Here is a 15094-nt window from a genome sequence, read left to right on the forward strand (position 1 = left end):
CAGCTGTCATAAAATAAGTACAAAATAAATTCTAGTTATTTATTATTATTATTATCATTATTATCATTATCATTATTTTTCCAGTTGATAAAATTTTTTAGAGAGCCCTAGAAAGTCACCTATAGAGGAGTACCTGAGTTCAAATATGGCCTCAGACACTTAATAATTACCTAGCTGTGTGGCCTTGGGCAAGCCACTTAACTCCATTGCCTTGCAAAAAATAAAGTCACCTATAATTAAACTTTAAAAAACTTCAGCAAAATTGCATGAAATAAAATTGTATCTGTGATAGGTATGAATTAATTTTATAAGCAAAACCAGTGAGAAGAAAAATTTTTTTTCATTAAAAAACATAAATTAAAAAAATAAAAACACAAAACCCCACAAATTCAAAAAAAGAGGGAAAGCATCCACTAGGGAGCCAGCTGCTACTTGGACTCAACAATGGCCTTCTGGATACTTTGCCAATCCAACTGTCCTATCCCCAGGCTTGAAGTTTGATGAGTACATTGCTGAGCAACCCTGACCTCTAAATAGGATATTTGAGCTTCTCATTTTAACATTCAGGTTCTTGCTAACAAAGCTTCAGAATCCTAGTGATGATGTTACTTTTGGCTATAATATAGGAAAAGAGGAAAGTAAAAGAGGCACTAAAGCATAATATGAAGTAAGTGAAGGATAGTGCCTGGACATAATAAGTGTTTAATTATAAATGCTTGATAACCAATCTTTTATACATGTATACTCAGTCAAGATAACACTGAAAAGCATCACATCATGTGTCCCAGGGAATGATTTAAATAAGATTCAGTAATCTAACTTGTAATTATTAGTACAATTAACTGGAAGGCTAATTGGGACAATATCACTGATCTGACTTGTTACATTTCATCTCCTGTATTATCTCAGCAACTCTGTCTTGGGCCCTGGCCTAGCAGGTGACTGTTCTAATACAAAAGTTTTCCTGGCCACCTACTTTCTGCTGCTATTGCAATAACTGAACTGCTCCTGTACATGTTGTTCCTTGTCCAGAATACTCTTACTATTCTGCAATGGCATCTCCTCAGGGGATTATTCATAAATCTGGTGCCATTATTCCTCAATCTCCTGACTTTTGGGGATAATTGTGTTTCCTGTTAAGGGAAAGAAACACAGAAGGCAAGCAAAGGCAACCTTAGTTCCCTAATTATGTCACCATCTCTCCCCTTATTCACTATCTGCCAAAACACTCACTGCCATATGGACAGATAACTATGAATTAGATTAGAAAAAGACCTTGTCCTCTCCCTATCTCACTGTAGTCATATCTTGCTCTCTGGAAATCATCGACTAGAAAATACCTCTTCTTTTATTAAGTGTGACACCACTGAGATATCAATTCTTCCAGCTAAGCAGTCAATTTAGAGACCATTCAGAGCTCCACATCTTCCATCAAAGGCAGGCAGAGAATATCTAATGCTCTGTACAAATCCATGAAATGTCACCAAAAATGAGCAAGTAAGTGGTATCCCTCTTGTTAAGATATTACTTCCCCCCTTCTTCAAACCTATTGCTTCCTTATTTTTCTTTTTTATGTTCCCCTCATTCTTCTCTCTTTTTTATATCCCTTGTCTAAGATCCTTATTCCTGCTTCCTCTACCTGAATCCTTATCATTATCAAATTCTTACACAAATGGAGATTCTTCCCAGTCTTCAGTGCTACTCACAAAGAGTTGAAGGTTTTTTTCCTATTTCTGTGGACCTTGGATTATAACCCTTCTCCCTTTCTTAGGGTAAGTTCTTACAGAGAAATATACTGTTATAAGCCAGTTATATTGAGTTGAATTTTAAAAAGAACTTTATTACAAAAGTAAGAATATAAGGCACAAAATGTACAGTCAATTACAGAATAAATGTAGAAACAAGGTTCTCTTCTCCCTAGTCTCAGGTATTAATCTTTTTTTATATTTGTTGGTTTAGGTACTCTTGTGCAGATTCACAAATCAACCAGATTTCGATGTCTTTTAATTAATTTTTCATTCTATTCTAGGTGCCATGGGGAAAATGGAAGTCTGAAGCACGATTTCACCCTCAAACAGCTTTCACTCTTAGGAGAACCAAGATGAAACAACAGCAAATAAAACAACACAAAATATCATTAATTATTAAATCATGATGCATAGTTTTAAAGTTGTGGAATTCCAAAGTTTAATGAGGAGCTAGAGTAGTCAGGAGAGGCTTCATTAAACAAGTGGAATTGTACATGGGCCTAGAGAGGGATGGGTAGGATAAGTGGAATAACAGGGAAGGGAAATTCCAGGCAAGGGGACACCATGCTCAAAAGTACCAAGAGAGGAATTAGAACAAGGAGTTGGACATGGATGAGATTGAGAGAAGCCTAACTGAAACAGAGAGGTACCAGGGAGCAATGATTTGGTTGGGGAGATAAGATTATGAGGGGGGAGGCATTCAGATTAGACTTGATAAAATGGCAAATAGGAATGCAATGACAGTTAAGCATAGTGTAATTAGATTATTGATTGCATATTAAGAATGCTTATATTGATTGAATTGGAAAGATAGGATGAGTTTATTTGTTGTTATTATTTCTGAACCCTAAATTCTTCTTTCCTTCCTCTTTCCAATTACCTCTCTGCCAGGATTCTAGATGCCAATATCAATCCATCAATGATCAGCATATAATCCTTTCCCCAGGTCCCTTCACTGTCACTGGTTCAAGCAATGCTATGAGAGGATGGATTCTGCTACTGTTTCTGGGGGTAAGACTGACCCAAGGGAAAGATAAGACTAGTTGCCAGCCCTCATTTCCTAGTAACTAGGAAATGAATTTAACTCTTTAAGATTCAAAGCTCCTCCTCTTTAAGCCATGGTAAACCAATGAATAAGCTCATCCTATCCTACTAAGAAGAATCCCCAAAGCTACATGAATGAAACTGCAATCAAATAGGGAAGGTACTCAATTTTTTAAGAATTTATTTATATATCAGGCATCGTGCTAAGCTCTGGTGATATGAAAGTAATAAAAGCAAAACCTCAAAACAGTTTCTGTCCTAAAAGATCTTATGATATTGGAGGTTGAGGGATCAGGGATGAGGAATAACAGAAATGAAATTTAAAGATATACAAAGAAATAATCAGGAGCAAGAGCCCTAGTTATGAGGATAGGTTTTTCTTAGGAAGGGACATGATCTGAACTATGAAGGACATTAGAATTCTATGAGACAAAAGGGAAGAGGAAGGCAATCTAGGCACAAGGGCAGACATGGAGACTGGATATGAAAGGACAATTTGAGATTAAATGCCTCACACAAAGAAGAGCAAAAAGACCTTTTGGCTACAATTTAAAACTTATGTAGTGACAATTGTGAGGGACTTTTAAAACCAGAAGAGTTTATATTGTATTCTAGAGGTGGCAGGTACTAAAGTTTCTTGAAATGGGAAAAGAATGCAATCATACTTGTGGTTTAGGAAAACTTGACAACTATGTGGAAGATGGATTAAAGAAAGGCAGTGATTTAATGCAGTCATCTATTGTAATCATTCAGGTTAGTGAGGATAAGGGCCTGAATAGGTGTTCTGACCATGTAAGTGGGGAGAAGGGGATTAAAACAACATTTATTGTGGAGATAGAATCAACAAGACTTGGCAACTGATTGTGAAGAATGGAGAGGAAAGAAGAGTAAAAGCTGATTGGAATTGTGAATCAGGGTGAAAGGAAAAATGCTAGTACCCTTAGCAAAAATATGTTAGGGAAAAGAGGAGTATTCTAGACAGGAAAACATGAACTGATTTTGGACATGTCCAGTTGAAATGATTTGGAATACCCTGTAGGAATGTCCAATAGGCAGCTGATGATGTGGCAGTTCAGGCAAGAGCCTAGGAATGGATGAATGTATCCATATAGAGATAATAGTTGAACACATGGTAGTCAATGAGATCACTAAATTTACTCACCTAAGGAGGCAGAAGGGGAGCCCCATAAGTGAGTCAACCCTAAAGATTCTAGAGAAAAATTAGAGATCAGACTAGACTGTCTGCTATGTAATGTGATGAGATTAAGGGAAAATCAACAAAGAGAAGATAGAGGTGGATCAAGTCCAGGCAAGTTTTCATATAACAGCAGGCAGTTTCTTCAACCAGACCAAAATCAGGGACAGGGAACTCAGCTCTTCTTTGTGCTCCTCTTCATTTAGAAAGCTTACCTGCAGTAAGAGATGATTTATAAGATGATAACATCTGTGCCCCCAGTAATTCTTTCAACCCCTCCTACACAATTTCTCTTGTGTGTAATCCTTACTGTCCCCATCAGCACAGTATTGGTTATTTTACTCTTACTGCCAGGTCTTTTTAGTTCCATTTCCACCAGTAGACTCACAGAGGCCCTTGATGTTGGATCCTACTGCTAGAACGCATGTTTCTTATAATGAGGATGGTGCCCACAATGATGCCCACCAGGCCTACAGCCAGACCAAGGGCACAGACCACTGTTTCTGTTGTCTCCGGCAGTGGGGATGGAACCTGGGGTTCTGAGGAGAAATAGGAAAAAGGAGGAAGAAGAGAGTTATCTTTGAGATGTAGAGAATATAGGAATTCAAATTTTTGGAGTGATGTAGTATTGGGAACTTGAGATGCTTTATTCATTTAAGAAAGACTATTTGGGGGAGGAAAACTATTGATGAGATTAGTGAGTCCTTGGAGGAAAGTAGGGACAAAGGGAGAGATAAGAAAAAGAGGAGCTATAGTAATATATCTATAGGAAGAATTTTATCATTAGCATTCCCAAAGACCCTTTGAAGATCTGTAGATATCATCTCTATTTTAGAGAAGAAGAATCTTAGATTCAGAAAAATTAAAAGTCTTGCTTAAGATCATATAGTTGGTTGGTGGAAGGAAGAAGATCAGAACTCAGCTCCTTTGATTCCTAGTCCAGGAATGTTTCTACTTTATTAGGACAAAAGCTCATACCCCAGTGCTTGAGGATTGGCTGCTCCAGGCCCCAATGCTCCACTTTGCAGTCATAGATATCTTCTGTGTTGGGGAGAAAAGTAAGGTAGTAGAACTTGCGGAATCTGTTGTCAGGCCGAGTGTAGAAGTCTGTCTCAGACACACCTGTGGTGACCAACTGCCCATTACGAAGCCATGTGATGTTGACCACTGGGGGAAAGATGTTGTCCACCAAGCAGATGAGGACATTTGGCTGGTCCACCTCTACAGGGCTCTCTGAGAACACAGTTACCTCGGGGGGCACTGAGAACAGAAAGGTGAGGCACTCATATAAGGGTTTCCATATCTACCCCTCTGAAACCTTTACATAGGACTGAATCCTAAAAGCTCAATCAGCTCAGATCATCTGGAAAGCTTCATTTAAAGTCTTTATTTTGTAACCCCCCTGCCCTGTTTCCCCACCCCTTTCTAGTGATGCTGTGTCCAGGAAAGGCCTATGGAGACATTGAGTGTGAATACTGGGGCAGACTATCTATGAGAGGCTGGGAATGTGTCCGGTTGACTAATGGCTGGGGTGACTTGATGAGAGGAAAATGGGGAGAGGAGGCTCTGGGATGACCTGGAGCCTTCTGGTGTTAACCATGGGGGCAGAGTGGTCTGAAGTCTGAGGAACCACAGGAAGGGTAGGGGAAAAGTAAAGAAAGAGACAATACCACTGAGGGCCCTGGTTCTGTTGGAGCGTTTCATCAAGATGTCCAGGTTGTGCTTTGCTGTGGCTATGTTTGTCAACCCTCCCTGAGGATCAAAGCTACTAAAATGGCTAAACTCTTCAAGTCGCCATACAGTCTCTTTCTTCTGTAGGTCCACATAAAAGAGCTCATCACCATCAAACTCTTGTGTATACTGGCCTGAGGGCCCATAATCCTGGTACAGAGTTGTGCCATAGATTCCTATATGGTCAGCTGAGGGATAAGAACACAAGGAAAAGAGGAAAAATATGTTTACACTTGTGGTCAAAATACATCAAGGATCCAAGTTCTAGGATAAGGACACCAGGTACCTGAACCCCAGAGGAGTAGATGATAAGAAACCAGGGGAAAGGCCCAAACCATGTCCCAGTGACCTCAGGCAGTTGGTAAGAGTCAGGAAGACCTGAATTCAAATCCAGCCTCAGACATAAACTGTGATTCTCAACAAGTCATAAATCTGTTTGATTCAGTTTTTCAGCTGTAAAATGGGGATGACAATAAGATAACCTCCTTGGACTGTTGTGAGGATCAAATGAGATAATACTGGCAAAAGTACAATGTAGGTGGGCGTTGCGGAAATACTTATTCTTCCCTTTCCGATTTTGTCCTACATCCATCACTGCTGTATCTCATGTATCTCCTTTCTTTCCATTCCATGATATCCTTTTCTAGCTTATTTAGATGATAGGTCTCAGTACAGAGCAAGTCAGAGGAAGATAAAGGAGCAGTAAAGTAAGAAATAAGGCATCTAATTCTCAACAAATCTGTCTTTCACATTCACTGTGTATTGAGCTGATCATTATGGAAGAATGAATGGAACTTAAGAGTCCAGTAGAGGGACATGACCCATTAATGGAGAATGGTTAGAGTGAGGCATGAAATGACTGAAACTGAAACCTAAAAAGAAGAAGTAGGAGACTGAATGTAAGTCGTGCTCCTGTCCAACTGCTTCTTTGTTGGATAGCCCCTTCAGGACTGGTGGAGAATTTAAGGCCATTTAAGGACTTACTTGAAATCAATCTGCTGTTTAAGAATGTGGGAGATGGTTCTGACACAGCCCTGGTCTCCCCTGAAGAAATAAGATACCATAAATCCCTAAACACTAAGGAACCCCAGGATCCAGAGGGAGAATCTGGAGGGAGTCTCTGTCTCTCATCTCTTCTCTATCAACATATTTCACCTCTCCTTCCCCATCCCTCTATCTCCTTCCTTCCCCTCCCCACCAGTCACTTGTGTCACAAACTTACCTTCAATGGACTCGCAAGCTCCTGGGGGACTCAGCAGCACGGCCAGTGAGAGGGTCCCTAGGATCAGGACTCTGTTGATGGCCATTCTGTCAGGGGCTCATCTGTTGCTAAGACTCTTAAGTAATGGGAGACAAAGCAAGCAGGCAGCTATTAGGCAGAAGAGAAGGAGGACCAGACCTCACAGGGAGGAGTCAAAAAGCAGCCAATTAGAACAATCTCTTCCACTGACCTATCTGTTGCTGGGGAAAAAGGTCCTGGGAAGAGACCTGTAGAGCTTCACTTTGTGAAGCCCTAATCCATCAGTCTTCCAACCAATTATATGTATTAAGTGCCTACTATATTGCCAGGCACTGGAGGCACAGAGACTGAAGTCACACAGTTCTTAACTTCTAGGAGTTTATATTCTATTGAAGGAGAAACAACACAAATATGTAAAATTATATTTACAAAGTAAATGCAAGGTAATTTGTTGAGTGGGGACAGTGCTCTTACACATCATCCCGGGAAACAGCTGTTGTAGACAAGCACCTGGTAACTCTCCTGAAGAAACTACATATCATTTCTATTTTGTACGAATTAAAAAGACCAGTCTTGAAGACAGTATACTTACAGAAACCATAAGAATCATAGATCTCCCATAAAAACACAATGAATATAAAACATGAATAAGTATTATAAATGGCTCATGAATACTTAGTACAGAGTGATCAAAATGTTTTTTTTTTAATTAAGATTTCTCAATAAATGGCACACCTCTCTCAAGGTGGGAGAGGGGGAGAAAATGCAAAAATGTTAGGTCTTTTTTTGCACTTTGAAAGACCTTGTTCCTTCCCCTTCATGTGACCCCATAGGCTGGAGTCACAATCTAATGGATACATTGGTCCCCATACATTTTCTCCTCTCTGCTCATTATACTAATGAGGAAGAACAGCTATCTTCTTGAGCATGCAAAAAGGTCAAAACCCTAGGTTAATTTAAAAACAGGTGGGAAGAACCTGGCCTAATCTTAGTTTTTGATCTGCTTGAGGCCAGGTCTTTTGTCTTTATCTCAGTACTTGCCCCTAGGCAACAAAATAGACAGACCCCAGTCTTTAGTAAACTAACAGTTCTCCCTTCACATTCTTGTGGAAACCAAACAGTCCCATATTCCTCACATACTGGAAGAAAATTAATTCAGGAAATTTTTTTCAATTTCTTAATATAGACAACAGAATCAATCAAAAGAATTCAAAAATCCCTACTAGCAAACAAACAAACCAAACCTAACTTGTTAAATTTCAAGATATATAGTGATTAAAATGCAAACTTCAGTAATGAACAAGGAAATTTTTCAAGAGACCTGTGAAAAGACTTTGCTACTTGAAGAAAATTTGAATGATGAAAAATTATTCTGCTGCCAAGTAAAATCTCTGGGAAAGAATGAAATAGTATACCTAAAAATAAGTTAAAGCTGCAACCCAAAATAATATTTTTTTCAATCCTGAGCTTAAAACTGTAAGTGGAAAAAAAAGGTGGATATTCAACTTAGATTTGATGAGCTATTTCTGGCTGAATCAAAAAAATATTCAATTTACTGATGCAGGAGAAGATGAAGAGAATTTGAATGTAACAGAATGAATTTGGGTGGAGATGTAAATTGACTTGAAGTAGAGAACTGTGATTGTAACTGAAACAATTGTAATCTTAAAAGCTGCTTGGGATGGAGACCTCCCCATTCTTTTTTTTTTTTTTTTTTTTTTGCTTGAGAAATGTTTATTGATTTAATTGCAATGTTTTGGTTCGGAAGAGGTCACCATTTACCCATTTGCTAAGAATAGTCTAACATCTTTGAAGTGTTCCTGATTTAAGAGAATAGCATTTGACAAATTACAGCATTCCCATGCACATTTATGAACCCATGTTATAAAGAATTTTTTGCAAGGAATAATTAATAATAATAACAATAATAATTTATATATATATATATTCCTTCAAGGTCTACATATATTATCTCAGTTAACCTCACAACAACCCTAAGAGGTAGGTAGGTGCCATTATTATCTTCATATTATAAAAGAGGAAAGTGAGACAGAGTTTAAGCAAAGTGCCTGGGGTCACCCAGCCAGCAAGTGTCTGAGGAAGGATTTGAACTCATCTTCTCACTCCAAGCCCACTTATGTACCTCTCTACCATAATAGTATACAGCAATAATATCGTATTTTCTGTGATCCTCAGCCATATATATCCATCATTCTTTTGGAGAAAGACCCTAGATGGATACCATTTATATTGTAGGCAGGAAGAAGGAGCTAAGCCACTAAATGGGAGTTGTTATTTAAACTTTTTTTCAATCAATCAAATCAATCACCAAATACTTATTAAACACTTACTACATGTAAGATGCTGTCTCAGGTGCTAGAGATACAAAGATAAAAACACAAAACAATCCCTACTCAAAAGCAGTTTATATTCTAACCTAAAGGTTCTTAACCAGAGATGCACTTTTTTTTAATGTTAATAGCTATATGCCAATATAATTATTCGCTTTTACAGTCTTCTACATTTTATTTCATGCATTAAAAAAATTATTCAAGAAGGACTCCAGGAGATTCATCAGAGTCCATGACACAAAAAAGGTTAGAACCCCCTAAATCCCTCACCTGGACCCTGCACTCCTCAACCAAAAAACCAGGAGTTACTTAAACTTTCAAATCATTCACTAAGAAAATACACAGAAAGATCTCAAAGGAAAGGGTCTGAGATGATGCGGAGCAACACCACCCTCTCTTTTCAGCCAGAGTCCCCCAACGTTCCTTTCATTCTAGTCTGCTGTCTCCCTGAGCTTTGTGGACTAGGATTAGGTTTGCTAATTGGACACTCTTTTTAATAAGATTTACCTATAGCAAAACTATGGGTAGGTGGTAGAATTGCCTAAGTTTGTTACAAAAAGTTCTACATTCATCCCACCTTTAGAAGCAAGCCGTGAGACTGATCCCAGTTGACTGAAGCTGTGGTCCAAAAGGCCCATGCTCCACTGTCTAATTTTGCACATGAAGCAAATAACCTTTCTGAAATGGGAACCTCCAATCCCAAATTCTCCTTGGTAGTCTGGGACTATTATTTACGCAAAACAGTTCTCTCTGCCTTTGTCAGGGGGAAAAAACTCTCCTCTGTCACTCATTATAGTCCTCATCTGGCCCTGGTATTATTTGTACTTTGTTCTTGAAGAAGACCACAACATGAGGGTGGTAAAGCCATTATGCAAGTGAACTGGATTTAAATGGGGGAGGGGGACTGTACAAAGTCCCCAGTCTCACTCTCTTCTCCATAGCTATCCAGGTCCAGTGGTCAGATAAAGATCAGGATGCCTGGAGATGATCCCAGATGCAGGGGAAGACCTTGGCCTTTTAAGCTAAGGTTTTAACAGGTCTCAGTTTGACTGAGGTAATGCCTATTCAGTGATTCTCTGTCTGGGTAAGGAATTGAATGAGGATAAGGGACAGTCCTCCCAGGAGCAAGATTTCACTTTCTTTGACATGTTGGGAATTCCCAGGATACAGGGTATGTCTGCATTACCAAAGGTTTGCAGCAATTATCTAAGCAATTAACTTGGCTAAATTATAATTACAATGATAACAACAGCAGACATTCGTACAAAGCATTGACTGTATATAAGGGAGAGGGAATCGAGGGTGTCTTAAAAGGCTTAGTATGGTGGACTTTGGGGGACACTATATTATCCCATTTGAGCCCAACAACAATTCTATGAGGTGGGAACTACAAGGATTTAGATGGGGCTAGGAATCAGACTTGTGATTTCACTGATTTAGCAAACTCCTTCAGCTTGGTGCCTTCTCTGTCCTTCATAATATAGTCCAAGAGAGTTGTCTATGGGCAACTTATCTAGTCACTTATCTAGGTTCACAAAACCCGTTTGTGCCAGAGACGGTTCTTGGGCTCAGACAATGGCTTTGAGGTTATTTCCTGACCCATTCTACCATGCCTACTCTTACTACAAGGACTATTAATCCCCATTTTACAGATAAGAAAACTGAAACTCAGGGAGTTTAATCAAACGATCTGTTCATGGTCACAAGCTAGCAAGTACCCGAAGTGGAATTCAAACTCAAGTCTTCTACTCTTTCCTCTATAATATGCTGCCTCTCATTTGTAACCAGACAAAGATGAAGAGAGAGCCATCTCTGTATTTCCTAGGACAGCATGCACAATCAAGATATCCAGTAAGGAGATGCTGAATGAAGGATCCCAAAACACAGTCATTTCAAGACTGTGGAAACAAGACCAAGTACAAGACTCTAGAACTAGTGAGAAAAGGCCCTTCTCTATCCCAGAAAAACTTAAGCTCCAGGACCTTTGTAAACTGAAAGGCTGAATAGAATTAGACTTTCAATATGAAGTTCATCTTTTAGCCAACAGAAACTTCAGGGATCTACTTTCCCCCTCCTCTGAGTGTCCATAATTTCCATCATCACAAACAGGAAATACAGAGCAGAAGAGGGTCAGACCAATGAATTTAAAATTCATAGTCTATCAAAATGAGTACATTTATTCACCAGATAAAACCATATAAATAGTATAATACATTATTCATACTTGCTTAAAAACCAAAGTTTATACTCTCATTAGTATGACTGTCTCAATTGTCCACCCACCTTGAGTGGTTTATTTGGTTACTTGGCCTGGGCCACCCCTTGTATAAAGGGGATCCTGAAGTTGTCCCCTGGGGGCCTGTGGGACCAGGCTGGCAGTTCATGTTGCAAGGGAGTCCTCCTGGGGTAGAAGTGTGACTGAGATCATAGCTGAGGAGGCAGCTCAGAGAAGCCATATAGATATCAGCAAAGCGAGACAAACACCTCAGGAAGTACGTGGGGTTCTGGTCTGTTTGAAACAGGCTTCCAAACTGGGAGTTGAAGAAATTTTTGGTCATTTCTCTCATTTCCTTTCTTTCCTTTTTCCACTCTTGCAAAAATCATCTGTGATGTATCATCTCTGTGAATCTGCATCTGTTCCAATAGTCCAGTCTGACTGGGAGAGATTGCTGACTGGGAAAGACCAGTCCTGGTCTGAAGCCAAGTCATGGTCTGAATGTATTGCTCTGTGTTCATGATCTTGATCTCTGATCTCAGTTCAGGAATAACAGCTCCTGTCTGCCAACCATGTTTTAGGGTCAGATCAACCAGTTTGCTGTATATGTGGTCTCCAAAATATAGCAGTTTGGACCCCCTCCATCCGGTGAGCTTCAAAAACTCATATAAATCACCCTGTGTATAAATCTGGCCTTTCTCCAGCTTGTGGATTTTATCCCAGAGTAGCACACTTCTTTTGGTCACCTTACGGAATGGTCTTCACCAATCATTGAAGAAGTTGGGCTTCTCAGCCTGCACGATGACCCCATCAAACAGATCTCACCAGTCCTTCCCAAAGATGTACTGCATTCCTTTGTCCGTGAAGCTGCTGGGGCTGATGGTGATCAGGAACATCTCCTTGTCATGATCTGCCAACTTGGCCAGCACCGCTTGGGTCTGCTCAGCGTAGCAGATATACTTTTTGATATCTGCTTTGATGGCCCTGTACATGATCCCTTTGATGTGGACATCTCTGATGGCATCCTTTACATCCTTGTAGAGATAAACAGGCTCATAATCAAGACTATTCTTCAGAAAATACTCATCGACACAAGAAAGGAAAGTCATCTCTGGTAAGGAGATGTCCATAAACTGCTTCATTGTGTTTCCATGAGAACTCTTTCCATAGAAGTCACTCATTTGTTCCAGGGGGACATGAGAACCTTCATACAGCTCAATTACTTCTTCATCAGGAACGACACTGAGCCCTCTGTACACAGTTCCCAGCTGGATATAATGAAAAGCATCAATCTTCATCAATATGGCCTGGTGTACATCATAATGGAGACCATGGGATGGAGAAATTTGGGTCATATTCATAGTTCCTTATCTCTGCAGGATACTGATGCTCATTAATGAGAAGATCTCCAGCAGCATTGAAGATGAGAGTGTAGAGGTGCTTAGAATAATATAGTCATAATCAAAGCCATAGATTTCAATGTCTGACAGGATCATTTCATTGTTGGAGAAAATTGCATCTGGATTCAACAAGTTGCTCATAATTGAAGGGACCAGATCACCCGTGCTTCTTTTGGCCTCCAGGTAGTGCTCCCACAGACTGTGCTTCATGTCAGGTGCCCCGTGCCACCTCCAGAGCCCAGCTGCCTTGCCAGGCCACAGCCGCCGCTGCCATGCTGCTGGTTGCTTCTGGGGCTGCATGTCAGCCTCTCCCCATTCTTATTGTATCATTGATTCATTGTTTAATGAAAAATTTGAATGCTGATCTCCTTAGGTTTTACCCTCTACCTAATTCCTGGACTAGGAAGAGAAAGGGAATTCTTTACCTTTTGCTTTCTGGATGAGAGGCAAGACATAAAAACCTGGGTTGGACAGAAACTCAGGGCCTGCTTAGTCTTCTCTGACCATTGCCCAGTCAAGATTGCTTGGCTGTTCTTTTCTCTCTCTCTCTCTCTCTCTCTCTCTCTCTCTCTCTCTCTCTCTCTCCCTTCCTCTGTCTTGTAACATTTTTAAAATAAATTTTTGTTTTATTTCCACCCATGCTTTCCCAGTCTGAATAATGATTCCTCATAGGCAGAATCAAACCCAAGTAACCAAATACCCTGAAATAACAATGCAAAAAAGCAAATAAAATATACTTATGGAGAAAGGATTAGTTTAATTATTTCATATTTGGAACTTATGTTTTAAATATGGAGAAAAACTGCCTCATTAAAGGAAAAGAAATAAAGAAAGGGGATTATCAAGAGATAAAATATGGGGAAAATGAAAAAATCGGAAACAATGTGGATTTAAAGAAAAAAAAACAGATGTGCAGAGGGAAGAACTTAACTCAGCCTCTGACTACTTGCAGGACAATCAATCTCTTCATTAAGTTCAAGTTGCAAAATTGTAAGCTTCATTAATGGTGAGAGAGGAAGAGGGAAAATACAAATACAAGTGAAGTACTCCTATCAAAACCATTGGTGAAAACAATTCTTGCAATCTCTCTACAAGAGGCAAACTTATGAGAGAATGGGAGAGTTAGTTAGAGGAGAGAAATTTCATCTGTGGGATTGGAAGTGGGTCCTGTTCCAGGGTTGAGTTGGGGTCCCATGAGAATGAAGCATACTCCCATATGGGATGATGTATATTTCTGAAGGAGAACGTTGTCCAGAAGAGAAAATTAGAATAAAAAAGGAAAAAATAAGTCTAACCTATCTATTAATTATAATTATATAATTGTAATTATTCAAATATACCAGATTATAAGAGATATGGATTATAGATATATAGAAATATATTTGGATATATGTAGATATATATCTAGATATAGAATATAAATATTTATTATAAAATTTTAATAGATTAGAAGGGAAAAGTAAATCACTTCTGGCCAAGATGGTGGAGAGAAGACAGGCACAGTTCTAAAGTTTCCTGATCTTCCCTCATAAAAAATATGAAACAAATCTCTTAACAGAAATCTGATCAATAAAATTCAGAAAGAAAAACCAGGAGAAGAACATTTACATCCTGAGGGATTTGTCTTCCGCAATTGTGGGTGGGTGAATCCAGGTGCAGAGGGTGGACTCTGCCAAGAGCATGGGACCAGTGAAAGTTCAGGAGCTTGGATTGGCCATGAATTGGCCTGATTGACTGTGGGGCTGGAGCCCTGGAGCCTGAGGGTCTGACAACCAGACAGGCTTGATCAGCGGTGGGGCTAGAGCCTGGTTGACCTGGGGGTATTGGGTCAACTAGGGGGCGGAGGCATTGGTGGTGGCACTGGCTACCTGGAGCTTGCCAGCAGGGCTGGAGGGAGAGTTCCTGAGCAGGAGAGTTGCAGACCGTGATCTCTGGGCACCTTTGGTCTGGAGGAACCTGGAGTCCACACCTCCATTTCAGCTGAAGCCTCTTCCCAGAACAAACACAATTACAGACTACTTCTGCCCTAGGAGCAGGAGTGTGAGCAGCAGAACCACCTCATCTGACAATAGGAAGAGTGATCACCTCATCCCAGGGTATAGCCCTTCATTGATCAAAGACAAAAGTACTTAACAGCTTGACCCACTCCCTTTAGACCAAGTGAGAGGGA

The 15094-nt window shown here is 39.8% G+C and overlaps 1 protein-coding gene and 1 pseudogene across 1 annotated transcript; both read right to left on the minus strand.

Moving 5' to 3' along the window:
- Positions 1 to 1796: 1796 nt before the first annotated feature.
- Positions 1797 to 7081, minus strand: LOC141523434 (H-2 class II histocompatibility antigen, A-R alpha chain-like). The gene is made up of 5 exons (XM_074236613.1): positions 6941 to 7081; positions 5658 to 5906; positions 4966 to 5247; positions 4376 to 4526; positions 1797 to 4202 (listed from the first exon to the last, which is right to left on the minus strand). The coding sequence occupies exons 1-5, from the start codon at positions 7023 to 7025 to the stop codon at positions 4199 to 4201; spliced, it is 771 nt and encodes a 256-aa protein (XP_074092714.1). The 5' UTR covers positions 7026 to 7081; the 3' UTR covers positions 1797 to 4198.
- A 4525-nt stretch (positions 7082 to 11606) lies between these two features.
- LOC141489598 (5'-nucleotidase domain-containing protein 3 pseudogene) lies at positions 11607 to 13077 on the minus strand (annotated as a pseudogene).
- Positions 13078 to 15094: the final 2017 nt, after the last annotated feature.

The sequence above is a fragment of the Macrotis lagotis genome, chromosome 5, assembly GCF_037893015.1.
Source record: "Macrotis lagotis isolate mMagLag1 chromosome 5, bilby.v1.9.chrom.fasta, whole genome shotgun sequence".
In the NCBI taxonomy this organism is placed as follows: domain Eukaryota; kingdom Metazoa; phylum Chordata; class Mammalia; order Peramelemorphia; family Peramelidae; genus Macrotis; species Macrotis lagotis.

Excerpts from the sequence above, each read along its gene's own strand:
- LOC141523434 (XM_074236613.1), bottom strand. The coding sequence starts at position 7,025 with ATGGCCATCAACAGAGTCCTGATCCTAGGGACCCTCTCACTGGCCGTG. Across the intron at positions 5,907-6,940 it reads AGCTTGCGAGTCCATTGAAG|CTGACCATATAGGAATCTAT; the intron begins GTAAGTTTGTGA and ends CTTATCCCTCAG. Across the intron at positions 4,527-4,965 it reads GCCAATCCTCAAGCACTGGG|AACCCCAGGTTCCATCCCCA; the intron begins GTATGAGCTTTT and ends ATTTCTCCTCAG.